A 19,109-nucleotide genomic window follows, 5' to 3' on the forward strand; every position below is an offset into this window, starting at 1 on the left:
TTTAAGCATCTGGCTACATCTCTGCCATCTCACCAAAAGCAAATAACCTTCCTTCCTGTTTTACTGAGCAGATCAAGGCCATCCAATATGAATCTCCTTACATTTCCTCTTCAGTTCTTGAGAATCTCTGTTTCATTATCCTTCCTGTTTCTAAGAAAAAAGGTCCTTTCCTCTTCTCTTAAGCTAATCTTCTATACTTGTTTACAGTACTTTCTTCAATATCCTGTTTCACCTCCAACTCCTTATTCAGCCAGTTTCTCTGCTGGTCCCTTTCCTTTGCTTACAACACCTTTCTGATTGTCCCTTCTCAAAAACAAACTAAACTCAAACTACCAAACTATAAGATTTTTCCTCAGTTCTGCCAGCTTTTTAGCTTTCTGTCCTATATCTCTGCTTGATTTCCTGGCCATTTACTCTTTCATCATTTGCCATTTGTCTGACTCTTGTGATTTGCTTCTTTAAAAACCTCTTTTGTGAAGGTCAGCAATTCCACACACACTGGCTTTATTTCTTTAACTTGACATTTATACAACATTTGACACTGTACTCTTGCCTGCCTTCTTCCTGAAACTCCCTACCTATGACCGTGGTCAGACTTAGATGTCATGCCTCTCCTGCCTCTCATGGTCCTGTTTCTCCTACCGTTTATAGCTCTTCTTTCTCTTAATGTAGTGGTTTCCCTAAGATTCTTGTTCAGCCCTTTGACTAACTTTCCTTCTTATGGTATTATTGTTTAGCCAGTTGCTGAATTCTTGGTACACAACATCAGTCACATTCTTAGTTATAGGAACCTATCAGAAAATGAAATTTGATTAGTTTGGTTTGACTGCTGGTAAGTAACCTCTCTTTCTTTAGTGTGTGTTCAAAAGGGGCAGTCACAGCAGCGTGAATAATTCCCAGAAGCATATCCATTTATGTATAAGTAAGGATCAGCTCTAGGAATATCGCTAGTTTAAAAGTACAGCATTTATGGTAAAATCTAGCTACAAATGCATTTTTATAGTAAAAGTAGGTTTGTATTATATAATTTCAGTATGGCTGATTTGCTTTCTTTTAAACATCAGGTTTCTTTCTCAGTTGAATATGAAATGAATCAAGGAGAAGCACATGTCCAGACAGATGTGAGTTTATTTTAACCTGTTAAAATGTTTACAGCATATTTTTTAATTAAAAAAGTTGGGAGCTGGCCCAGTGGCATAGTGGTTAAGTTTGCATGCTCTGCTTCGGCAGCCTGGGGTTTGTGGGTTTGGATCCTGGGTGTGGACCTACACACTGCTCATCAAGCCATGCTGTGGTGGTGTCCCACATACAAAAAGTAGAGGAAGATTGGTACAGATGTTAGCTCAGGGCCAATCTTCCTCACACACACAAAAAATTTTTACATGTATAGGAAAGTTGTGAAAATAGATCTGCCATATATCCTTAACCCAGCCTCTACTGTTGTTAACATCTTACATAACCATAGTACAATGATCGTAATCAATAAAATTAATATCGATGTAGTCTTGTTAACTAATCTAAGTACTCATTGAATTTCATAAGTTTTTTCATTATCCTTTTTTTGTTGCAGAACCCAGATCAGAGTTGCATGTTACTTTTAGCTGTCATGTTTCTTTAGTCTCCTTCAATCTGTGACAGTTGCTCAGTTGTTCTTTGTCTTTCATGACTGACCCTAAGATTTTTGAAGAGTATTGGTCAATTTATTTTCCCATGATTAAATATAATTTTAGCACAGATACCACAGAAATGGTATTGTGCCCTTCTCAGTAAATGAAATCAGAAGATACTTGATGTCAGTGTGTCTTACTACTGGTGATGTTCCCGTTCATCATGTGGCTGAGATGGTGTCTGCAGAGCTCTCCACTGTACAGGTTTTTCCATTTATAATTAATAAATATGTTGTGGGGAGATACTTTGAGATTGCACAAATATCCTGCTACTCATTATTCTTTTGCCTTCTCATTTTTGCATCCATTGATAATTCTTGCCTGTTAAAAGTATTACTGTGATATTTAGCTGATGGTGATTTTCTATTTCTGTCATTTCTTCTATATTTGTTAATTGGAATTCTACTGTAAAGAAGAGCTATCTCTTTGCTCACGTTGATTTATTTATTCAATTATTTATTTAAATCAGTGTGAACTTGTGGATATTTATTTATTCTGGTGATTATAATCCATTACTGTCTGTTTTCTTGTTCAAATTTTCCCAAATTTGGCCATTGGGAGTTCCTTCAGTTTGGTCCCTATGTCCTTTCAGCATACCCTCCACCACAGTTTTTTGAGTACCTCCTTACTTTCTGTTTACTGTTTTTTTGGGGTTTTTTGCTGAGAAAGATTAGCCCCGAGTTAACATCTGTTGCCAATCTTCCTCGTTTTTTCCTTGAGGAAGATTAGCCCTGATCTAACATCCACACCCGTCTTCCTCTACTCTGTTTGTGGGTTGCAATCACAGCATGGCTGACAAGTGATATAGGTCCATGCCTGGGATCCAAACCTGTGAACCTAGGCCACTGAAGCAAAACACACCGAACTCAAACACTATACCATGAGACAGCCCCTATTTACAGTGTTTTTGGACATTGATGAAGGAAATTACATAAATTCCAAAATATTCTGTTTTTTTTCTTTAGATTGCGTTGGGTGTTTTGGGTGGACTAGCTGTTTTATCGTCTCTTTTGAAGACAGCCGGGTGGAAGAGGCGCATTGGGAGTCCCATGATTGATTTGCAAGTATGATCTGAGGAGTTCATAAAGTCTATTTCTATCTTTTGATTATTTTATATCCTACCAATAAGACCCAGCTAGAGGATGAATAAAAAGTTGCCTTAGTTTCTCAAGTAGTATAATGAGGAGTGGCATATGCCTGCCTCGTTTCCCCACGACACTGCTGTAGGTCAGCGTGCACTCCCATCCGCCATGCCCTTCCTGTTTCTTCACATCCTCACCAACGCTTGATATTTTGCCAGCCTTTCCATGTTTTCCCAATGGTAGTATAAGTAGTATGTCATTGTTGAGTTTAATTTTCATTTTTCTATTATTCTTCATATGCTTTATTAATCATTTGGGTCTCCCCTCCTGTGAACTGCTTGTTTATATTCCTTGCCCATTTTTCTATTAGGTTTCCAGTTTTTCTTATTTATTTAAAGGAGTTTTTTTTATATTTTGTAAATATGAATCCCTTTTTGGTTTGTTGTTTTTTTCTAGTCAGCACCCCACCAGCACCATCGGGAACACATCCAGACTTAGATCACTGGAACTCTTTTTTTTAAAGCTATGCTTTTTTGGCGGGTGTGGGGGGGGGTTGGGGAGGCTAGGAAGATTGGCCCTGAGCTCATATCTGTTGCCAATCTTCCTCATTTTTTTATTTTTAGTTTTTTTCTCCCCCAAACTCCACTACATAGTTGTATATCCTAGTTGTAAGTCCTTTTAGTCCTCCTATGTGGGATGCCGCCACAGCATGGCTTGATGAGTGGTGTGTAGGTCTGTGCCCAGGATTCCAGCCAGCAAACCCTGAGCCGCCAAAGCGGAGCACACAAACTTAACCACTATGCCACTAGCCTGACCCCGCCCTTTTGGTTTTTGATGTTGAAATTTCTTTTCCAAATGTGACCCATTTGTTATTTTACCTATGTGTTCTTTTGGTTAACAAAAACTCTTAATTTTGATATTGTCACATCTGAATAGTTTTTCGTATTGTGGCATGTGCTTTTAGGATCTTGTTTAGGAAAGCCTTCCCTATCTCAAGAGCAAAAAGATATTCTCCATGTTTTATTCCATTAACTTTATAATTTTACCTCTCATTTAATCTTTTTTTATATTTGTTTTTGTTTTTATTTTTATCTACCATTTATTGAATATTTATTATGCACAAGGCAGTTTTTTTTTTTTTATTTAAAGATTGGCACCTGAGCTAACAGCTGTTGCCAATCCTCTTTTTTTTTTTTTCCTGCTTTTTCTCCCCAAATCCCCCCAGTACGTAGTTGTACATTTTAGCTGTGGGTCCTTTCAGTTGTAGCAGTTGTAGCATGTGGGACACCACCTCAGTGTGGCCTGACGAGCAATGCCATATTCAGGCCCAGGATCCGAACTGGCAAAACCCTGGGCCGCCAAAGTGGAGCACGCGAAGTTAACCACTCGGCCATGGGGCAGGCCAGGCACTATTTTAAGCTTTACATGTATAATTCATTTAATCCTTACAATAGCTCTATGAAGTTGGTTTTTATTATTATTATTTCCATTTTACACATGATGAAATTGTGGCAGAGGTTAAATAAATTTTCTATTTATTTGATTTTTACAGCAACTCAGTAATGGGTGGTATTTCCATTTAGCTCATTATGAACATGAGAAAGGCAACAAAGTAACTTGTTTGTGCTTGGGTATCTTCCTGACTCCAAAGCCAATGTGCCAAGGAATTGGAGGAGGGGGCTTGGTTTACTGTTTGGGATAGTCAAGAAAGGCTTCCCAGAGAAGTGAACTTTAAGCTGGGTTATCTGTGTATTCCACAAATAGTCACTGAGGGCCTGCTGTCTGAATGCCAGGCCCTCTACCAGGCGCTGGGAGATGTGATAGTGAGCACAAACAGACATGGTCCTGCCCTGAGAGCTCACAAGAGTTTGCCAAAGAGAAGGGAGGAAAGTTTGATGAAAAATGCCCATTTTGTTCCACAAAATATTTGAGATGACAGTGTGGAGTGGTTAATCATTTATTAGGTGGTTGGAACTGGCAGATGAGGCTACAAATAGTTAGTTTTGGTCCAGGTTGTGAAGGACTTTCTGAGTCAAGAATTTATATTTTAGTGAGGAGCCACTGTACATTTTTAAGGAGAGTGACAATCACATTTATATTTTAGAAAGCTAACTCTTGTGATAGTAAAGAGGATAGATTGGGGAGAATGGTTCCAAACTAGGAGAAAATTAGGAAGCATTTCTAACTTTCTTACATGGTGAAAGATGAGAAAAGTTGAATAAGACAGAGGCTACTGGGAATGGACCAGAAAGTGTCGAGGAAGTGTCTGCAGTTGGTCTTCCTACCTGACCCTTGGATACATGAAATGAGGCTTCAAGCTTGAGAAACTGGGTAGATAATATGTTATTAAAAGTGATGGTATAAATAGATTGAATCTATAACAGCTTTAATTCTCTTTTTAAATTGCAGACAGTTATGAAATTCTTGGTATACTATGCTGGTGATCTGGCCAATGTTTTCTTTATCATCACCGTGGGAACAGGTCTTTATTGGCTTATTTTCTTCAAAGTAAGTGAGTTTCTGAATTTAACCTAAATGCCAATACCTGAGTAACTGGCAAGCTTTCTTTTTAAAGGAACTATTTTTATTTGTGGGTATTTCCGATCAAGAGTATTAAAAAAAATGTGAAACTCACCATCCCTGAGTATGCTGTGTTTACTGAGTGTGTCACCACCTCCCTCACTTATGCTTTCTTTTGGTTATAAATTGTACTTAGTGAAAACATTGTATGGTCATATTTAACAGCATAATTTTTATCATAGGCACAGAAGTCTGTCTCTGTTTTGCTACCAAGGCCTGCTCAGGAAGAACGTTTTGTTACTTATGTGGGGTGTGCTTTTGCTCTGAAGGTAGGTTTCAAAGGAGAAGTTACCGAGTTTAGAAGACCTGCTAATAAACTCATAAGTCTTTAAAATTAAAATGCTTTCAACATCTTTGGTGTAAAATTTAGTTTGATTCTGAAAGAAAGCATGAATTATTCTGTTTTACATAGGAAGTCTGTTTTTATTTATAATAGCTCGTTCTGAAAATCTGCCTTAAATAATTTCTCCTAAGAAGCCATAAATATTTTTGGATTAACATGACTCATAGCTAATTTGATAAAATGATATTTTATTTTGTGACTTTCTTCTTTAAAGTCTGATGATGCGTTCACAACAAGGACAAAATGCCTTCCGGCATGAATTTTGTCTCTGATAATTGAGCGTAGAAGGTACCACCCTGGATAAAGTGCTGATATCTTAGAATTTGTTTTCTCTGTCTCTATACTCCTTTCCTCCTCTTTCCATGGCAGCCCTCTCCCTACTTCATCGTTCTGCCAATGTATGTGAAGCTCTTTACACGCCTCTGTGGTAGATCTCATCCCGTTGTATTGTGATGATTAAGTGTCTGCTTTTCCCCCTGATCCATGAGCTCCTTGAAGAGGGGAACCATCCCCTACTTAGATTTTTGTCCTTTGTTTAATCAATAATGCATCTACTGTGAGGAATGCCTCAGTTCAAACATATTACTTCTGTAAATGAAAAAGATGTGTTTCAACAACACTTTTTTTTAATCAAAAATCTCAATACGAGAAATAGAAAGAAGACAGAGAATCTTAAAACTTTTATTAGGGCAAGCAAATTACGGCTGAAAAATATCTTTACTTAGAAAGAAGTCAGATGATCTAGAAAACAAAGTATGCTTTTGGAACTCTTGGGAGAGTCAATTATGCAAGGCCCCTATAAGGAGGAGGTAGTATGTCTCCTTTTTTCATATTTCTGTTTTAAAGAAAGGTGGAGGAAGGGAAAGTGAATAAATATGTGTATAAAAATTCTGTGAATTTTGTGATTTCATATTGATGAGCTTCTAGTGATCCCCTAATGGTATTTTAACTTTATTTGTCATTTGTGAAAATTATACGTTTTTGTGATTATGGTATGTTTGTTTCTTAAAGAATCAGTATTGGTTTCATAAGCAGGCTTAATGCAGATACTTTTAGGTATTTTGTTTGTCTTTCTCAGGCTCTGCAATTTTTACATAAGCTCATATCCCAGATTACCATAGATATATTCTTTATCGACTGGGAGCGACCTAAAGGAAAGGTTCTTAAAGCTGTTGAAGGTAACTGAAATAACCATTTGTACCAATTCTTTTGCTACCCTTGCAGAGCAAAGAAGATGAAACCCTTTTACTCATTTTATCTTCCTGGCCAGGTGAGGGTGGTGTTCGGAGTGCTACCGTTCCTGTGAGCATATGGAGAACATATTTTGTAGCAAACGAATGGAATGAAATTCAGACTGTGAGAAAAATTAATCCACTCTTTCAAGTACTTACTGTCCTCTTCCTTTTGGAGGTATAAACTGTTTGACTTAATTCTATGCAACTTATGGGTACTCATAAATATTAATTTAATATTTCATGTTTTCATGTCAGTGGAAGGGTTTTCTAAAGGTTAAACTATTGTTATCAAGCCATTAAAAAGGAGTAGCTTTTTAAGAATCATGGTAAAATACACATAATATGAAATTTAGCATCTTAACCATTTTTAAATATATAGTTCAGTAGCATTAAGTACACTCACATTGTTGGGCAACCAATCTCTAGAACTCATTTCATCTTGCAGAACTGAAACTCTGTACTCATTAAACAACAACTCCCATTTTCCCCTCTCCCCAGCACCTGGCAACCACCGTTCTACTTTCTGTCTCTGAAGTTGACTACTCTAGTTAAAGAGTGGCTTTTAAACCACTGGTTTGTAGCAGAATCCCCTGGGAAGCTTTTTCAAAATACCTATGCCTCACCCCACTCCTAGAGATTATGGTTGATTCAGTAGCTCTGAACCAACTCTAGGTATCTGTATTTTGAAAAAGCTCCCTCCCTCCGTGACTCATATTCTCGCTTCTGTATTAGACCCACTATTATAAGATTGAAATTTTCCAACAAATTATCATTGAATACCTACTATGGACTGTGTTCTGTGTTAAGAGCTGGGGCTATAGCTGAACCAGATACAGTGAATGGGTACGTGCTTATGATCTCTTACAGTTATTTCATGGATCTGTTTGGAATTGTTAAAGGAAGTATTCAGTACTGAATATGAGACTGAAATATGGAAACTTCATATGGGTAACAGGTTTTCTCGGGAATTAGCTGCTTAAATAAAGTTAGATATCAGTTATTAACTCTTATGTCTTTCTGTCTGCCTTCCTACTTTTTACCTTCTTTCCTTCCTTTCTCCTTCCTTTCCTTTTTTAAAGTTAGGAGAAGAATGTGTGTGTCCCTGGGACATATGAACAATATCTCCAAAATTCATTTATAGCAGTGTTTTTTAAAGCTTTAAGACATGTTGCATGAGAAAGAAGTTTTATAGTCAAGTAAGTTTTGAAAACACTGGATTCTATAAAGTCATGTAGAATTCCTCTGCCATAAAACTTCCCAGAGCCTTTATTCTGTGAGAGTGGAAGGCGTGAAGTGAGTATAATATACCGGCAGAACTTATTTAACCATGTCTTCCTTTTATCAAGGAAGATCTCTCTTCTCAAGAGATACTTTGGAAAATACTATTTTAAAGTATGAAAAGTATTTTGTATAATGCCTGGCATATGTTAAAAACTTATGAAATGCTGATTGTTCATTGGTAGTTTACTGAAGAAAGTTTTATTCTTTTGGCAGAAATTTTTGAGTTTTGTCAGTGTATATGATAATAAAGTTATATTTGGCCCTTAGGCATATTGAAGAGAATACCAAATGAACTAACTAAATATTTTTTATTAAATACTTTCTATTTAAAATACTGGATAATTATTTTTATCTAGATTTTCTTCTGTTGGTAGAAACTTGAATATTTTAGTTTTTCAAGGTAAGAAATAGGCAGAAGTGTCTCATTTTCAGACTGGAAGAATTTTCTTTATCCATGTCTGTTTAAATTATTATTTTTCCTCTTTACTCCAGGTTGTAGGATTCAAGAACTTAGCATTAATGGATTCATCCTCTAGTCTTTCCAGAAGCCCATCTAGCTACATAGCTCCTTATAGCCGCATTTTGAGATATGCAGTGTCTTCTGCTCTTTGGCTAGTCATTGGAATTATACAGGTAACAAGAGATTATATTATGCATAAGCAACATTGCCTCTCTATAATTATAACTGTGTTTACATACTAATTATCCTCAGATATTACTCACGTCCTGATTTCTGTAGCAGAAAAAAGGTGACCACAAGAATAATAATAGTAGCTGATAGCTAATTCTTACGTAGTGTTATAAGCTTGGCACTGTGTTAATTAATTGCATTATATGTGTTAACTTGCTTAATCTTTGTAATAGCCCTCAGAGATAGGTTCTGTTAGTATCCTTATTTTACAGACAAGGACCCGGAGGCCCAGAAAGGTTAAATAGTTGCCTTAAGTCATGCAGTTAGAGATTGGCAGAATTGGAATTTGAACCCAGGCAATCTGACTTTAGAGTTCCTGTCTTATCAGGAGTGGTGCCCTGAAGGGTCTTTGACAGTCTGCAGCTTTCTAGTCATAGGATGGATTCCTAGTTTACTTTGTATAAAACTACAGGGATGGCTAAGCTTCCCTTAATATTTTTTCTTTTAAAATATAGCTTATTGTTTACACTTATTAATATATCATTAAATCTCATTCAAATTGCCAGTACCCTGTGAGATTTTCTTTGAAATATTCATTGGAATAGCTGAAACCAAAAATAAATTTTCTCAACCTCAGGTGCCATGGCTCTAGCAGAGGATCTCTTCTATGCTTACTTCCTTAATCTTCTTAAACCTTAAAAAACAAAACAAAACAAAAGAATGAAAGGAAAGAAAAGAAAGCATCAGCAGCTAAAGCACTAACTCTGATATCTGTACTTCTGTCTTGCTTCCAGACACGCCTATGAATGGAAGGAGCCTTTCTGTTTTATTAAAAATTCCTTTAACTTTTAAATAAACAAATAAAGATGGGACCTCTGGATAGACCAAGTTAAACTTCCTATAACCTGGCAAATCAATACTGCCTTAAAAAGCTTATTTTTAAAGATCTTTTGGGATTGAAATCCCAAAATTCCTACAGAAATGGATCCAAGTGGCATTCTGTAACCTGCGAATAGACTTCTTAAGTTTCCATTTATTTTAAATTGGTAAGACTTGTTCAGACTTGAAGCTACCGTGATAGAGCTAGTGAGAGAGAATTTGATAATCAGAAAAGAAAGAGAAAGGGAAATTAGAATTTGAAATAGGTAGGATCAAATGAGTATGGGGTTTGATGTTTATCATCGGAATAATAGTAAGAAAATATTTTATTTTGTATACATACCAATATGTTTTTGTGAATAGATAGGATTCATTTGGATGTAGAGAATTTAAAGGATACCATCTGAAGCTTTCCATATTTCAGCAGTGGCTGAAATAAAAGAGAACTTTATCTCTCCCATGAGAAAGAAGAGCAGAGGTCAATGATGCAGGGCCAGCGTGGTGGCTGCTGTCAGAACCCAGAAGCCTATTGTTCTGCTCTGCACTCAGGACTTTTATCTCTAAGGTCACCTCATGGTCCATAATGGCTGATGGAGTTGCAGGAGGGAGTCTGGGGAGAAAAGCTCGCCCTCTCCTCTTTAAGAGCCTTTTCAGAAGTGCTGTTCAACGTCTGCTTAGCCAGATCTTAGTCACATAGCCACACCTCGCTGCACTGTCATCTTTCAGCTGGGCAGCAGTGTGCCCACTCAAAGGAGGGGTTTGTCACTAAGAAGAAAGGGGAAAGGATTGTTGGGGCAGCAACAACCATCTTGTTATCAAACCAAAGTGGGTTCACTTTCCTAGCAAGTTAGTATCAGAGCCTCCACCAGAAGTAGTTGTCACACGAAGTAGAATTTATTTGCAGCAAATAGGAGACCTCACAGAATCATTTCGAAAGTTGAGCCTCCTGAAACAAAGGGGAGCAGGTGTCTTTTATTTTGGGTGGGGAATGAATATTTAAGGGGGAAGTTTTACCATGACAGGTAGAAGCAGGTATTAGCTTGCACAGGCACAGGCACAGTCTGCGCATATATGTGCATATATGCTTTTTATATGCTACTCTGTCAGAGAAGATTAATTTGAAAAGGAGCAACTTCTTTAACGGCTTTTGGAATTTAGGAGATGGGTAGAATTGCAGAACCAGACATAAATCTGGTCATTACATTGGTTGATTCTAAATTTTTTAAAGCTCTTTTCTTTTCGTCCTGTTTGTCCTATCTTGTTTTAATGGCATAGAAAAGTTTTTAAAATTCAAAATAAGCTCCCTCAATGAATCTTAACACAATTCCAAAACGTTCTTCCTTTGACAGAAGAATCAGAAATGATAAGTAGGATTTTATCCCATAGGAACCATTAGAGACCAATGTGTTCTTGGTTGGGACTTGTTTTTTCTTAAGATAACTACCTTGTGGCTATAAAAGAAAATTAAATCCTAAAAGCTAATAAGCATGAACTTGGCTTAATGTTTCAGATCGTGTTCTTTGCTGTCTTTTATGAGAGATTTATAGAAGATAAAATTCGACAGTTTGTTGATTTATGCTGTATGAGCAATGTAAGTACTTTCTGACTGTATCTTGCAACTGTTATTCCCCTTTTTAAAGGTCATGAGTCCATTAAGAGAGGCTTTAAAAGTGATTTGATATGATTGGATTTTTAGTCTAATTTCCACTGGTTGTACATCCCAGAAAGTTACGATGAGTTACAAGTTAATAGTTACTGCCTTAGTTTTTTCTTGTTTATTTGCATTTTCTTAATTATGACTTCCTTATGCCACCAAATAGTTCACTCAGCCCAGACTCCCTGAATAGTTTTTATATGTCAACCCTATTTCTTCCTTTCTTGGAAAATATCTTCAATCTCTTTTCCATATACTTTTTTTAATAACCTCATTATCGTTTGTTACCTTATTATTCTCTTTATATATCTTCAAAGAATTCAACCCTTAGTATTTTGAGAGAAAGGAAGCAATTTTAAGAAAAACTTAATTTTTGTTGTTTTTTAGGTAAGTTGCTAATTGCTCCTTATCCTTCTCTTTTTATAGATATCGGTGTTTCTGTTGTCCCACAAATGTTTTGGATATTACATTCATGGTAGATCAGTACATGGACATGCAGATACTAATATGGAAGAAATGAATATGAATCTTAAAAGAGAAGCGGTATGAATATATTTTACATCTTTTTTGTTTTTAAGTTGAGAGATGGGTTCTCTTTTCTTAGATATCTAGGATTTGTAATAGTATTTTTAAAAAATCCTCATTGAGTACTTTTCAAAGTTGCTAGGGTACCAACTCATTACCGTGAACATTGATAAAGGGAAAAAAATCAAATTTCATCCTGTGTTCCTATGTGGACTGTATTTCAGAGTAACCAAATAATATATGAGGGAAAGTTCTTACATATAGAAGAAAGTAAAAGGAATTCTAAGTTAGAAAATCACCATTTTGTAAAGACTAATAGATTAATGCATATAGGCTATAACCATCAATGGATGTTAAAACAATTAAGTGAAGGTTGATAGGGCACTTTATAATGAGGAATCCGGTTAACATAATCTGAACGCAGTGGCTCAATCTTACTACAAGTGAAAATTAGGAAAACTGACATTATGCACTTCCTGTTATGACTTAGTAGGAAGTACATAACATCACCCATGAAATATTCTTGCCTAAGAAAATTGAACCTGCTATATAATCAAGCCTCTAGATTTAACCACCAGTTTACAGGAAATAGAGGGGATAGAGAGACAAATGAAATAATACCACAGGAAGCGATCAGCCAGGTCCAGAATGTCTCACAGGACAAATGACCCAGTGTCTCCAGCAAGTCAAAGGCATGAACAGAAAAGGAGGGCTGGTGGCTGGGGTGGAAGAACTGTTAGCATGTAAGAGAGATTTAAGAAACAAAACAATGAAATACAATGTGTAGATTTTTGTTTGAATCCTGATTCACACAAACCAACTATAAAAAATCTTTGGGAAAAAAATCTGAGAGATCTAATGGACTAAAAATTAAATTATGTTAAGAAGGGTTAATTTTGTTAGGTGTGAAAATGGCATGTTGTTTTTTAAAGATCTTATTAGAGATACATATGGAAGTATTTACAGATGAAATGACATGTTATCTGGGGTTTGCTTTGAAAGAAAAACGAAAAGTTGGGAGGATAGACAAAATAACATTGGTAAAATGTTGGCAGTTGTTGAAGTTGAGTCATGGATGGATTATTATTCTATTATGTACATTAGAAAACTTCCATGAGAGAATTATAAAGTAAAAATATATATGTAAGAGGAAAAACCAAGAAGATTTACTGATTAAGGGGCTATACCTATGACTTGTAAGAATGTAATACATGATAACAGCCTCTCGGAGAAGAATGATTTACTTAATACATTGAACTGAATCAGTTGGTTAACTATTAGAAATTACACCTGAATTGAAAAGTTAAGTGTAAAAAACAAAACTATAAAAACCTAGAAAAGAATGTTTCAGATTGGGAGATGACATTCTAAGCATAAAACGTACAAAGCATCAAAAAGAGAATCTTAGTCGATTTTACTTTATTAGTATAGAACATTTACATATCCAACAATTATATGAATAAAAGACATAATCAATTAGGGTAAAATTCTCATAGTAAATATGACAAAGATATTGATAACAGTATTGAAAGTCATGCAAATCAATAAGCAAACACTAAGTTAAAACCTCAATGGAAAAATGACAAAAAGATTTTTTAAAATACATAAATAAGAGATAGAACAGACTAATAAACCTCTAAAAAATGTTTAACTCATAAAAAATGAAAGAAGTGAATTAAAAATAATAGGTTTACTGTCTTCAAATTAGCAAACTTTAGGGGAAAAATGCTTAATAGCATCAAGGACAGTAAAATGGGCACCCATAAAACTACTGGTCTCAGAGAAATTTTACAAACCTTGTAGAGGGCGTTTGACAGTATATGCCAAGAGTTTTTTAAGAATTCATTACTCTCTTAATATACTCACTAATTCTGTGAATCTAACTCAAGGAAATAATTAGCAATGTGAATAGCTAATTAGGTTCAGGATCTTCGTCACAGGGGTTATTTATAAGGGCAAAAACATATGTAAAAATGAGAGAATACTAATTGATTTACCTATACAGTGAAATCTTAGACATTAAAAATCATGTTCTTAGAAGATTTAATGACATGGACAGGTGCTCAATGTCTAATGTTAAGTGAAAAAGAGATCGTTGTGATCCAGTTTTGTGCCGTCTATATGTATATGCTTAGACAATGAACTGGAAATGAAATACCTTAAAATACCTGTATCTCTTGGTATTGATAGCATAGGTGATTTTTTTTCTTTTCTTTTTTGTACCTGTCTATAGCATGTGCTTTTTTAATCAGGAAAAAAAACATTTTTTTAAATAGAGAAATTCACTACGCATAGATGTCCTTTAAATCAGTAGAAAAACCAAGTGTTATATTATGTTTGAAGATGAGGTTTAGACAAAGAAGGAGAATATTAGGCTCTGGAGTAGGCAAATAAAGGCAAGAGAATGGAGGCAAGAATACTTGAGCTGAACCTTGAAGCACCAATGGGAATTGGCTAGGTGTGGGGTAGGGCAAAACGTTACATGTTTTATGGTGGTCAAGATTCACGTCATGTCAAGGAGACCTGAAATGGATATCTGGTCTGTAACATTAACTGTTCAGTCATGTATCACTACCTTTTGGAATTAATTAAGGAAACGTTTTAAAAGTGTTTAGAAAACAAAAAAGACCATTTATAAAAGTAATTAATTCTAAGACTAGACTTTTTGCTATGTATTAAAGAGCAGTAAAATTAATTGTAAAGAAAAGCTAAGAATATCAATATTCAATGAACTTAGCATGAGACTTTTTTTTAAAAGTAGGGCAGAGTAAAGGAGATGATATAAAGACTTGCAAGGGAGTATGACAAAATAGAAATTAGTAAAACCTAGAGGGGAGTGGGAACTTTGGATAATGTTAGAATCTCTTTATCTCAAAGATAGTTCCAGTAAAATTTCAGTTGGCTTCCAAATCTTGTAATATATGATACCAACTAAAAGAAAAATGTTGTATTTTCTTTTTGAGATAGACAAAATTTTCATAATCTTGATCTTAATTTACATCTTTTCAGGAAAGTTTGTGTAGCCAGAGAGGTTTGGTGCCAAACACCGACGGTCAGACTTTTCAGATTGCAATTTCTAGCCAGATGAGACAACACTATGACAGAATTCATGAGACACTAACAAGGGTTTGTATAAAGTACAATTTAAATGTAATTTGCCAATATTTCATATTATTTCGATAACAAGAACATAAGGCATGTTCCATTTATTCTTCTCTTTTTCATATTAGAAAAATGGCCCTGCTAGACTATTGAGTTCATCAGCAAGTACTTTTGAGCAGAGTATAAAAGCATATCATACTATGAATAAATTTCTTGGCTCTTTCATCGATCATGTATGTATGTCAGCATTTCTATTTAAGCTAGAATCAGATGCAATTTTTAAAAAATTAACCAGGAGTGTCAATTATTTCTTCAGTCAACCAAGTCAGTGGGTTTAGAGCCCTGCCCCCTTTTTTTCGGCTGTGAAAATTAATACTGTGCCTTAAGGATAGAGTTATATTATATAAAAGTAAAATAATATTTTACATATCTATTAGCATAATGATGATCACCTTAAAATACGTCTGTACTGAAATTTTGTTAGTTATCAAAATATTACATTATTCATTATATGTTATGCTATGGTTGTATTACTGAAAAGTTTGTTCAGAAATTGATTTTCAGTATATCTAACCCTAAATACTACTATGGGCATTTAAAATTTAAAACATTCCTAAAGAGAATTTTGTTACATAGCCCAGTGTAGTAAATTCAGTCTTTTTTGAAGAACAGATTTTCTTTGTGTACTATCATTTTTCATTTTCTCTCCTTCTGACTTTTATAAAAATTGGGAAGCATTTATTTCACTGCTATTTTTGAAATATCTCTGGCTTTTTATATCAGGTTCATAAGGAAATGGACTACTTTATAAAGGATAAATTGCTTCTTGAAAGAATTCTTGGAATGGAATTCATGGAACCAATGGAAAAAAGCATCTTTTACAATGGTATCCTTCAAATGCCTTTGCTGAACTTGATTACTATTTTCAAAGTTTGAAAAATAAAGTGCTTATAGTTATTAATTTTCTTTTGATTTTATAATTTTATATAAAAACAAAGAAACATAATGGACTTAGCTTCATGGAATTACAGTAGTTTTCTGTGTTCCATTTTATTATGTCATGTAGCAAGAAACAAATATATAAAAGATAATTATTCTACAAGAAAATCAAAAAGCTGGATTTCAAAATCAATGATACACATAGAAGAGATAGTAAAAGAAATACATAAAATTTAGATTTTATTCATTCAGTGGCAACCTTATGAAACACTTAAAGAAGAATAACATTTGTGATTAATTTTTGACACTTAATTTTTCATTTTATCCAAACTCTTAAAAATCACAGATATCTGTGACAGGAATAGTAACTAAACCTGGTTTCTTATCACTAAAAAAGTAGTATATTTGTCACTTTTAATGTGACTGATAACCTCTTGTATGGCTTGGTAAGAATGGAAATGGTATAATCACTGTCCTGGCCTAGATATCATGTATCCACGTGTTAATTGAATTGGCCAGTCCTGGGATACCCACACCAATGGTCCCTCCCTTGAGCATCTTCTTTATTAGACTGTGGAAGGTAGGCATGTGAATGGGTGAGTAGAACGAGGCTGGGATAGAAGTCCGTGCAGACACAGGTTATACTGGGTATAGAAAGGAAAGTAGAAAATCTAACCAGACACAGGGTGAAGCCAGAGAGGCAACATGGAGGAATTTGAACTGGGTCTTAAAAATAAGTTACTATTGTCAAACAGGAGGGTCAAGGGAAGAGAGGCAAAGACATTTGTGCAGAAGGGGGAAAGGGCATTTTGCACTTACGAACTTTCTAATTGAAGACTGGCATGAAGTGGGACAGTGGGAAAGAGTGCATGGAAGATAAAAAGGGCAGAGACCAAATCCCAAAGGCATTGTCTGACACCCTAAGGAGTTTTGCCTTATCCTTTAGAGCAGTTTTTTCCAAAAATTTTTTTTTTAATTTTTTTCCCACAGGAGGTGTGGAGACTGAGCCATGGAGCTTTGAGAATAAAATATTAGAATGTCTATGTGTGTATTCGCAATTCCATCATTCTTAATTTATATATTTTTAAATGTGTAATATATATAGTAGTAATTAATAAAATATGCCTATTGTGGGATGCATCCTCAACGTTTTATTCTGATAGGGATACATGATCAAAACAATTTGGAAACCACTGCTAATGAACATGGATGTGATCAAAAAGTCCTAAGCAGATCTGATTTGTAAATTGAATGAATTACTCTAGCAGTAGTGAATAGGTTGAGTTAAAGAGATGCAAGACTATAACAATGTAGCTTAGTCATTAAGAATATAGCTTTCAAAGTCTTCTGGTCTTGGATTCAAAATCTGAGTCTACTGATTTTGTGAACTTGAGAAAATTGTTTACCCTTTCTAAACTTTAATGCCCTGTCTGTAAAATTAAGTGTAACCCTCTAAAGGTTGTTTTGTTTATACATGTATTACCATGTATAAAGAAGCAGTTATGTACCAGTACCTGGTATGGGTAGGCACCCAGTAAAGAGATGTTGTTACTATTTCTAATAATAATACCATCATCATCATCTTCATCTTTATTGGGAGATGATGAGAAGATGAGCTAAGGCAGTACTGATGGGAATAAAGAAGAAGAAAGGATTTCCAGAGATGTTAAGGAAAAAAGGGGGTGGGAAAGAAAGAGTAGTCAAAAATTACCCGGATTTCCAGCTTGTATGACTAGGTGGTTTGTGGCGGTACCTTTCACTAAGACAGGGAGTGCAGATGGAGGACCAGGTTATGAGGGAAAGAGGATGAATTTAGTTTTGATTATGTTGCCTTGAGGTACCTTTGGAACATCTAGGAAGAGATGTCAAGTAAAGCATTAAATGTAAGGAACTGGATCTTAGGAGAAAGTAAAGGCACACAATGAGCTGAGAAGTCTCATCAAATGAGGTCATTGCTGGAGCAATGGCAGTGAAAGATCACCCAGGAAGAGCATATAGAGCAGGCTTGGTTTTTTAAGTAGATACACAAGTATAATATCTATACAGATGTGTGTATTTTGTAAGGATATAGCTTAAATGTCAGTGAATTTTCACAAACTGAATGTATGCCTGTAATTAGCACACTGATCAAAAAGGAACATTACCAGCATGGCAGACATCCCCTTGTATCAAACAGAAATTCTTAACTTGGTATCCATAGACAGCTTAAGTGGTTCTCTGGACCTCCCTGAAATTGTGCACAAGATTCGTCTATGTGTACTTTTCTTACCCTCCGGTGAAAGAGTCTCTAGCTTTTGTCAGAATCTTAAGAGGGTGTTCACATCCCACAAAGGACGAACCCCTCGTTGTGGAGTGAGAAGAGGAGAGGTCTCCGAGCAGAACCTTAAGGGACTATTTGAGACACAAATCATAGCACACTAGGTACCATTCCAGTCCTTGCTGGTTTTGTTTTGCTTTTTTAACTTACTCTATCTAAGAGAATCTTTCTAAGATTCTCTAGCCTTTCATTGTATAAACAAATAGAAAAAGGCTATTCATCACCTGATCTTTGAAAGGTGTTGACTGTATGCTTGCAGTGCTAGCAATTACCAACCCTTGATGTGAATGTTAAAACTGCTTTTTGTGAGCAGAGTTCCTTGACTAACCTTTTAGATTAGCAAGTTTTAATACCCTTTGTTTCTTTTGTTATAAGCCCTGAAGTATTATAAGTAGTAGTTTCTAGTATGCTGTTTTTAAATATCCAATTTTATCACCAGAAGTTTATCACAGTTTTTTTCTGTTTTCAAATTTCTAATTTATATCTTATAAATTGCTTTATTTTTTGTTTAAATAGATGAAAGTTATTCTTTCAGCAGTGTTCTGTATTATGGAAATGAAGCCACTCTTCTTATTTATGATCTGCTGTTCTTCTGTGTTGTGGATTTGGCTTACCAGAATTTTATTTTAGCAGCCTTCCTTACATACCTACAACAAGAGGTAAATTTTAAAATTTTTTCTTGGTTTCTTTTAAAAGAAATATGTTGAAAGCAGATACTTATTTTTATTGCCGAGAGTAACAATATCTACTTTCACTAGGAATTTGTAAAAGTTTAGAATATGATTAACCCCACCAAAAAAAGACATAACGTTTCAGCCAAGCTCATTATGCATTCTCCTTCAGGGTCAATGAAATACTGGGGTCCTGTGGTGGG

The 19,109-nt window shown here is 35.2% G+C and overlaps 1 protein-coding gene and 1 long non-coding RNA gene across 9 annotated transcripts in view; one reads left to right on the plus strand and one right to left on the minus strand.

Moving 5' to 3' along the window:
• TMEM67 (transmembrane protein 67) overlaps positions 1 to 19,109 on the plus strand; it is a 54,900-nt gene that overhangs the window by 34,172 nt on the left and 1,619 nt on the right. Inside the window, exons 15-27 of one of the 7 annotated variants that reach the window (XM_070630653.1) lie at positions 1,065 to 1,121; positions 2,633 to 2,731; positions 5,159 to 5,257; positions 5,512 to 5,598; positions 6,751 to 6,850; positions 6,943 to 7,082; positions 8,681 to 8,821; positions 11,209 to 11,289; positions 11,779 to 11,895; positions 14,887 to 15,003; positions 15,108 to 15,212; positions 15,763 to 15,865; positions 18,752 to 18,894. In XM_070630653.1, the coding sequence (XP_070486754.1) occupies positions 1,065 to 1,121; positions 2,633 to 2,731; positions 5,159 to 5,257; positions 5,512 to 5,598; positions 6,751 to 6,850; positions 6,943 to 7,082; positions 8,681 to 8,821; positions 11,209 to 11,289; positions 11,779 to 11,895; positions 14,887 to 15,003; positions 15,108 to 15,212; positions 15,763 to 15,865; positions 18,752 to 18,894 (1,389 nt within the window). Of the gene's footprint in view, positions 1 to 1,064; positions 1,122 to 2,632; positions 2,732 to 5,158; positions 5,258 to 5,511; positions 5,599 to 6,750; positions 6,851 to 6,896; positions 7,083 to 8,680; positions 8,822 to 11,208; positions 11,290 to 11,778; positions 11,896 to 14,886; positions 15,004 to 15,107; positions 15,213 to 15,762; positions 15,866 to 18,751; positions 18,895 to 19,109 lie in introns of all 7 variants that reach the window. The other 6 variants (XM_070630654.1, XM_070630656.1, XM_070630655.1 and 3 more) reach the window with 6 other exon arrangements.
• LOC103560682 (uncharacterized) overlaps positions 1 to 19,109 on the minus strand; it is an 82,369-nt gene that overhangs the window by 13,578 nt on the left and 49,682 nt on the right. Inside the window, exon 3 of one of the 2 annotated variants that reach the window (XR_547260.2) lies at positions 9,452 to 9,513. The exons of the other annotated variant lie outside the window; for it this stretch is intronic. This is a non-coding gene — a long non-coding RNA (uncharacterized lncRNA). The remainder of the gene's footprint in view (positions 1 to 9,451; positions 9,514 to 19,109) is intronic. 2 annotated transcript variants of the gene reach the window in all.

The sequence above is a fragment of the Equus przewalskii genome, chromosome 8, assembly GCF_037783145.1.
Source record: "Equus przewalskii isolate Varuska chromosome 8, EquPr2, whole genome shotgun sequence".
NCBI lineage: Eukaryota > Metazoa > Chordata > Mammalia > Perissodactyla > Equidae > Equus > Equus przewalskii.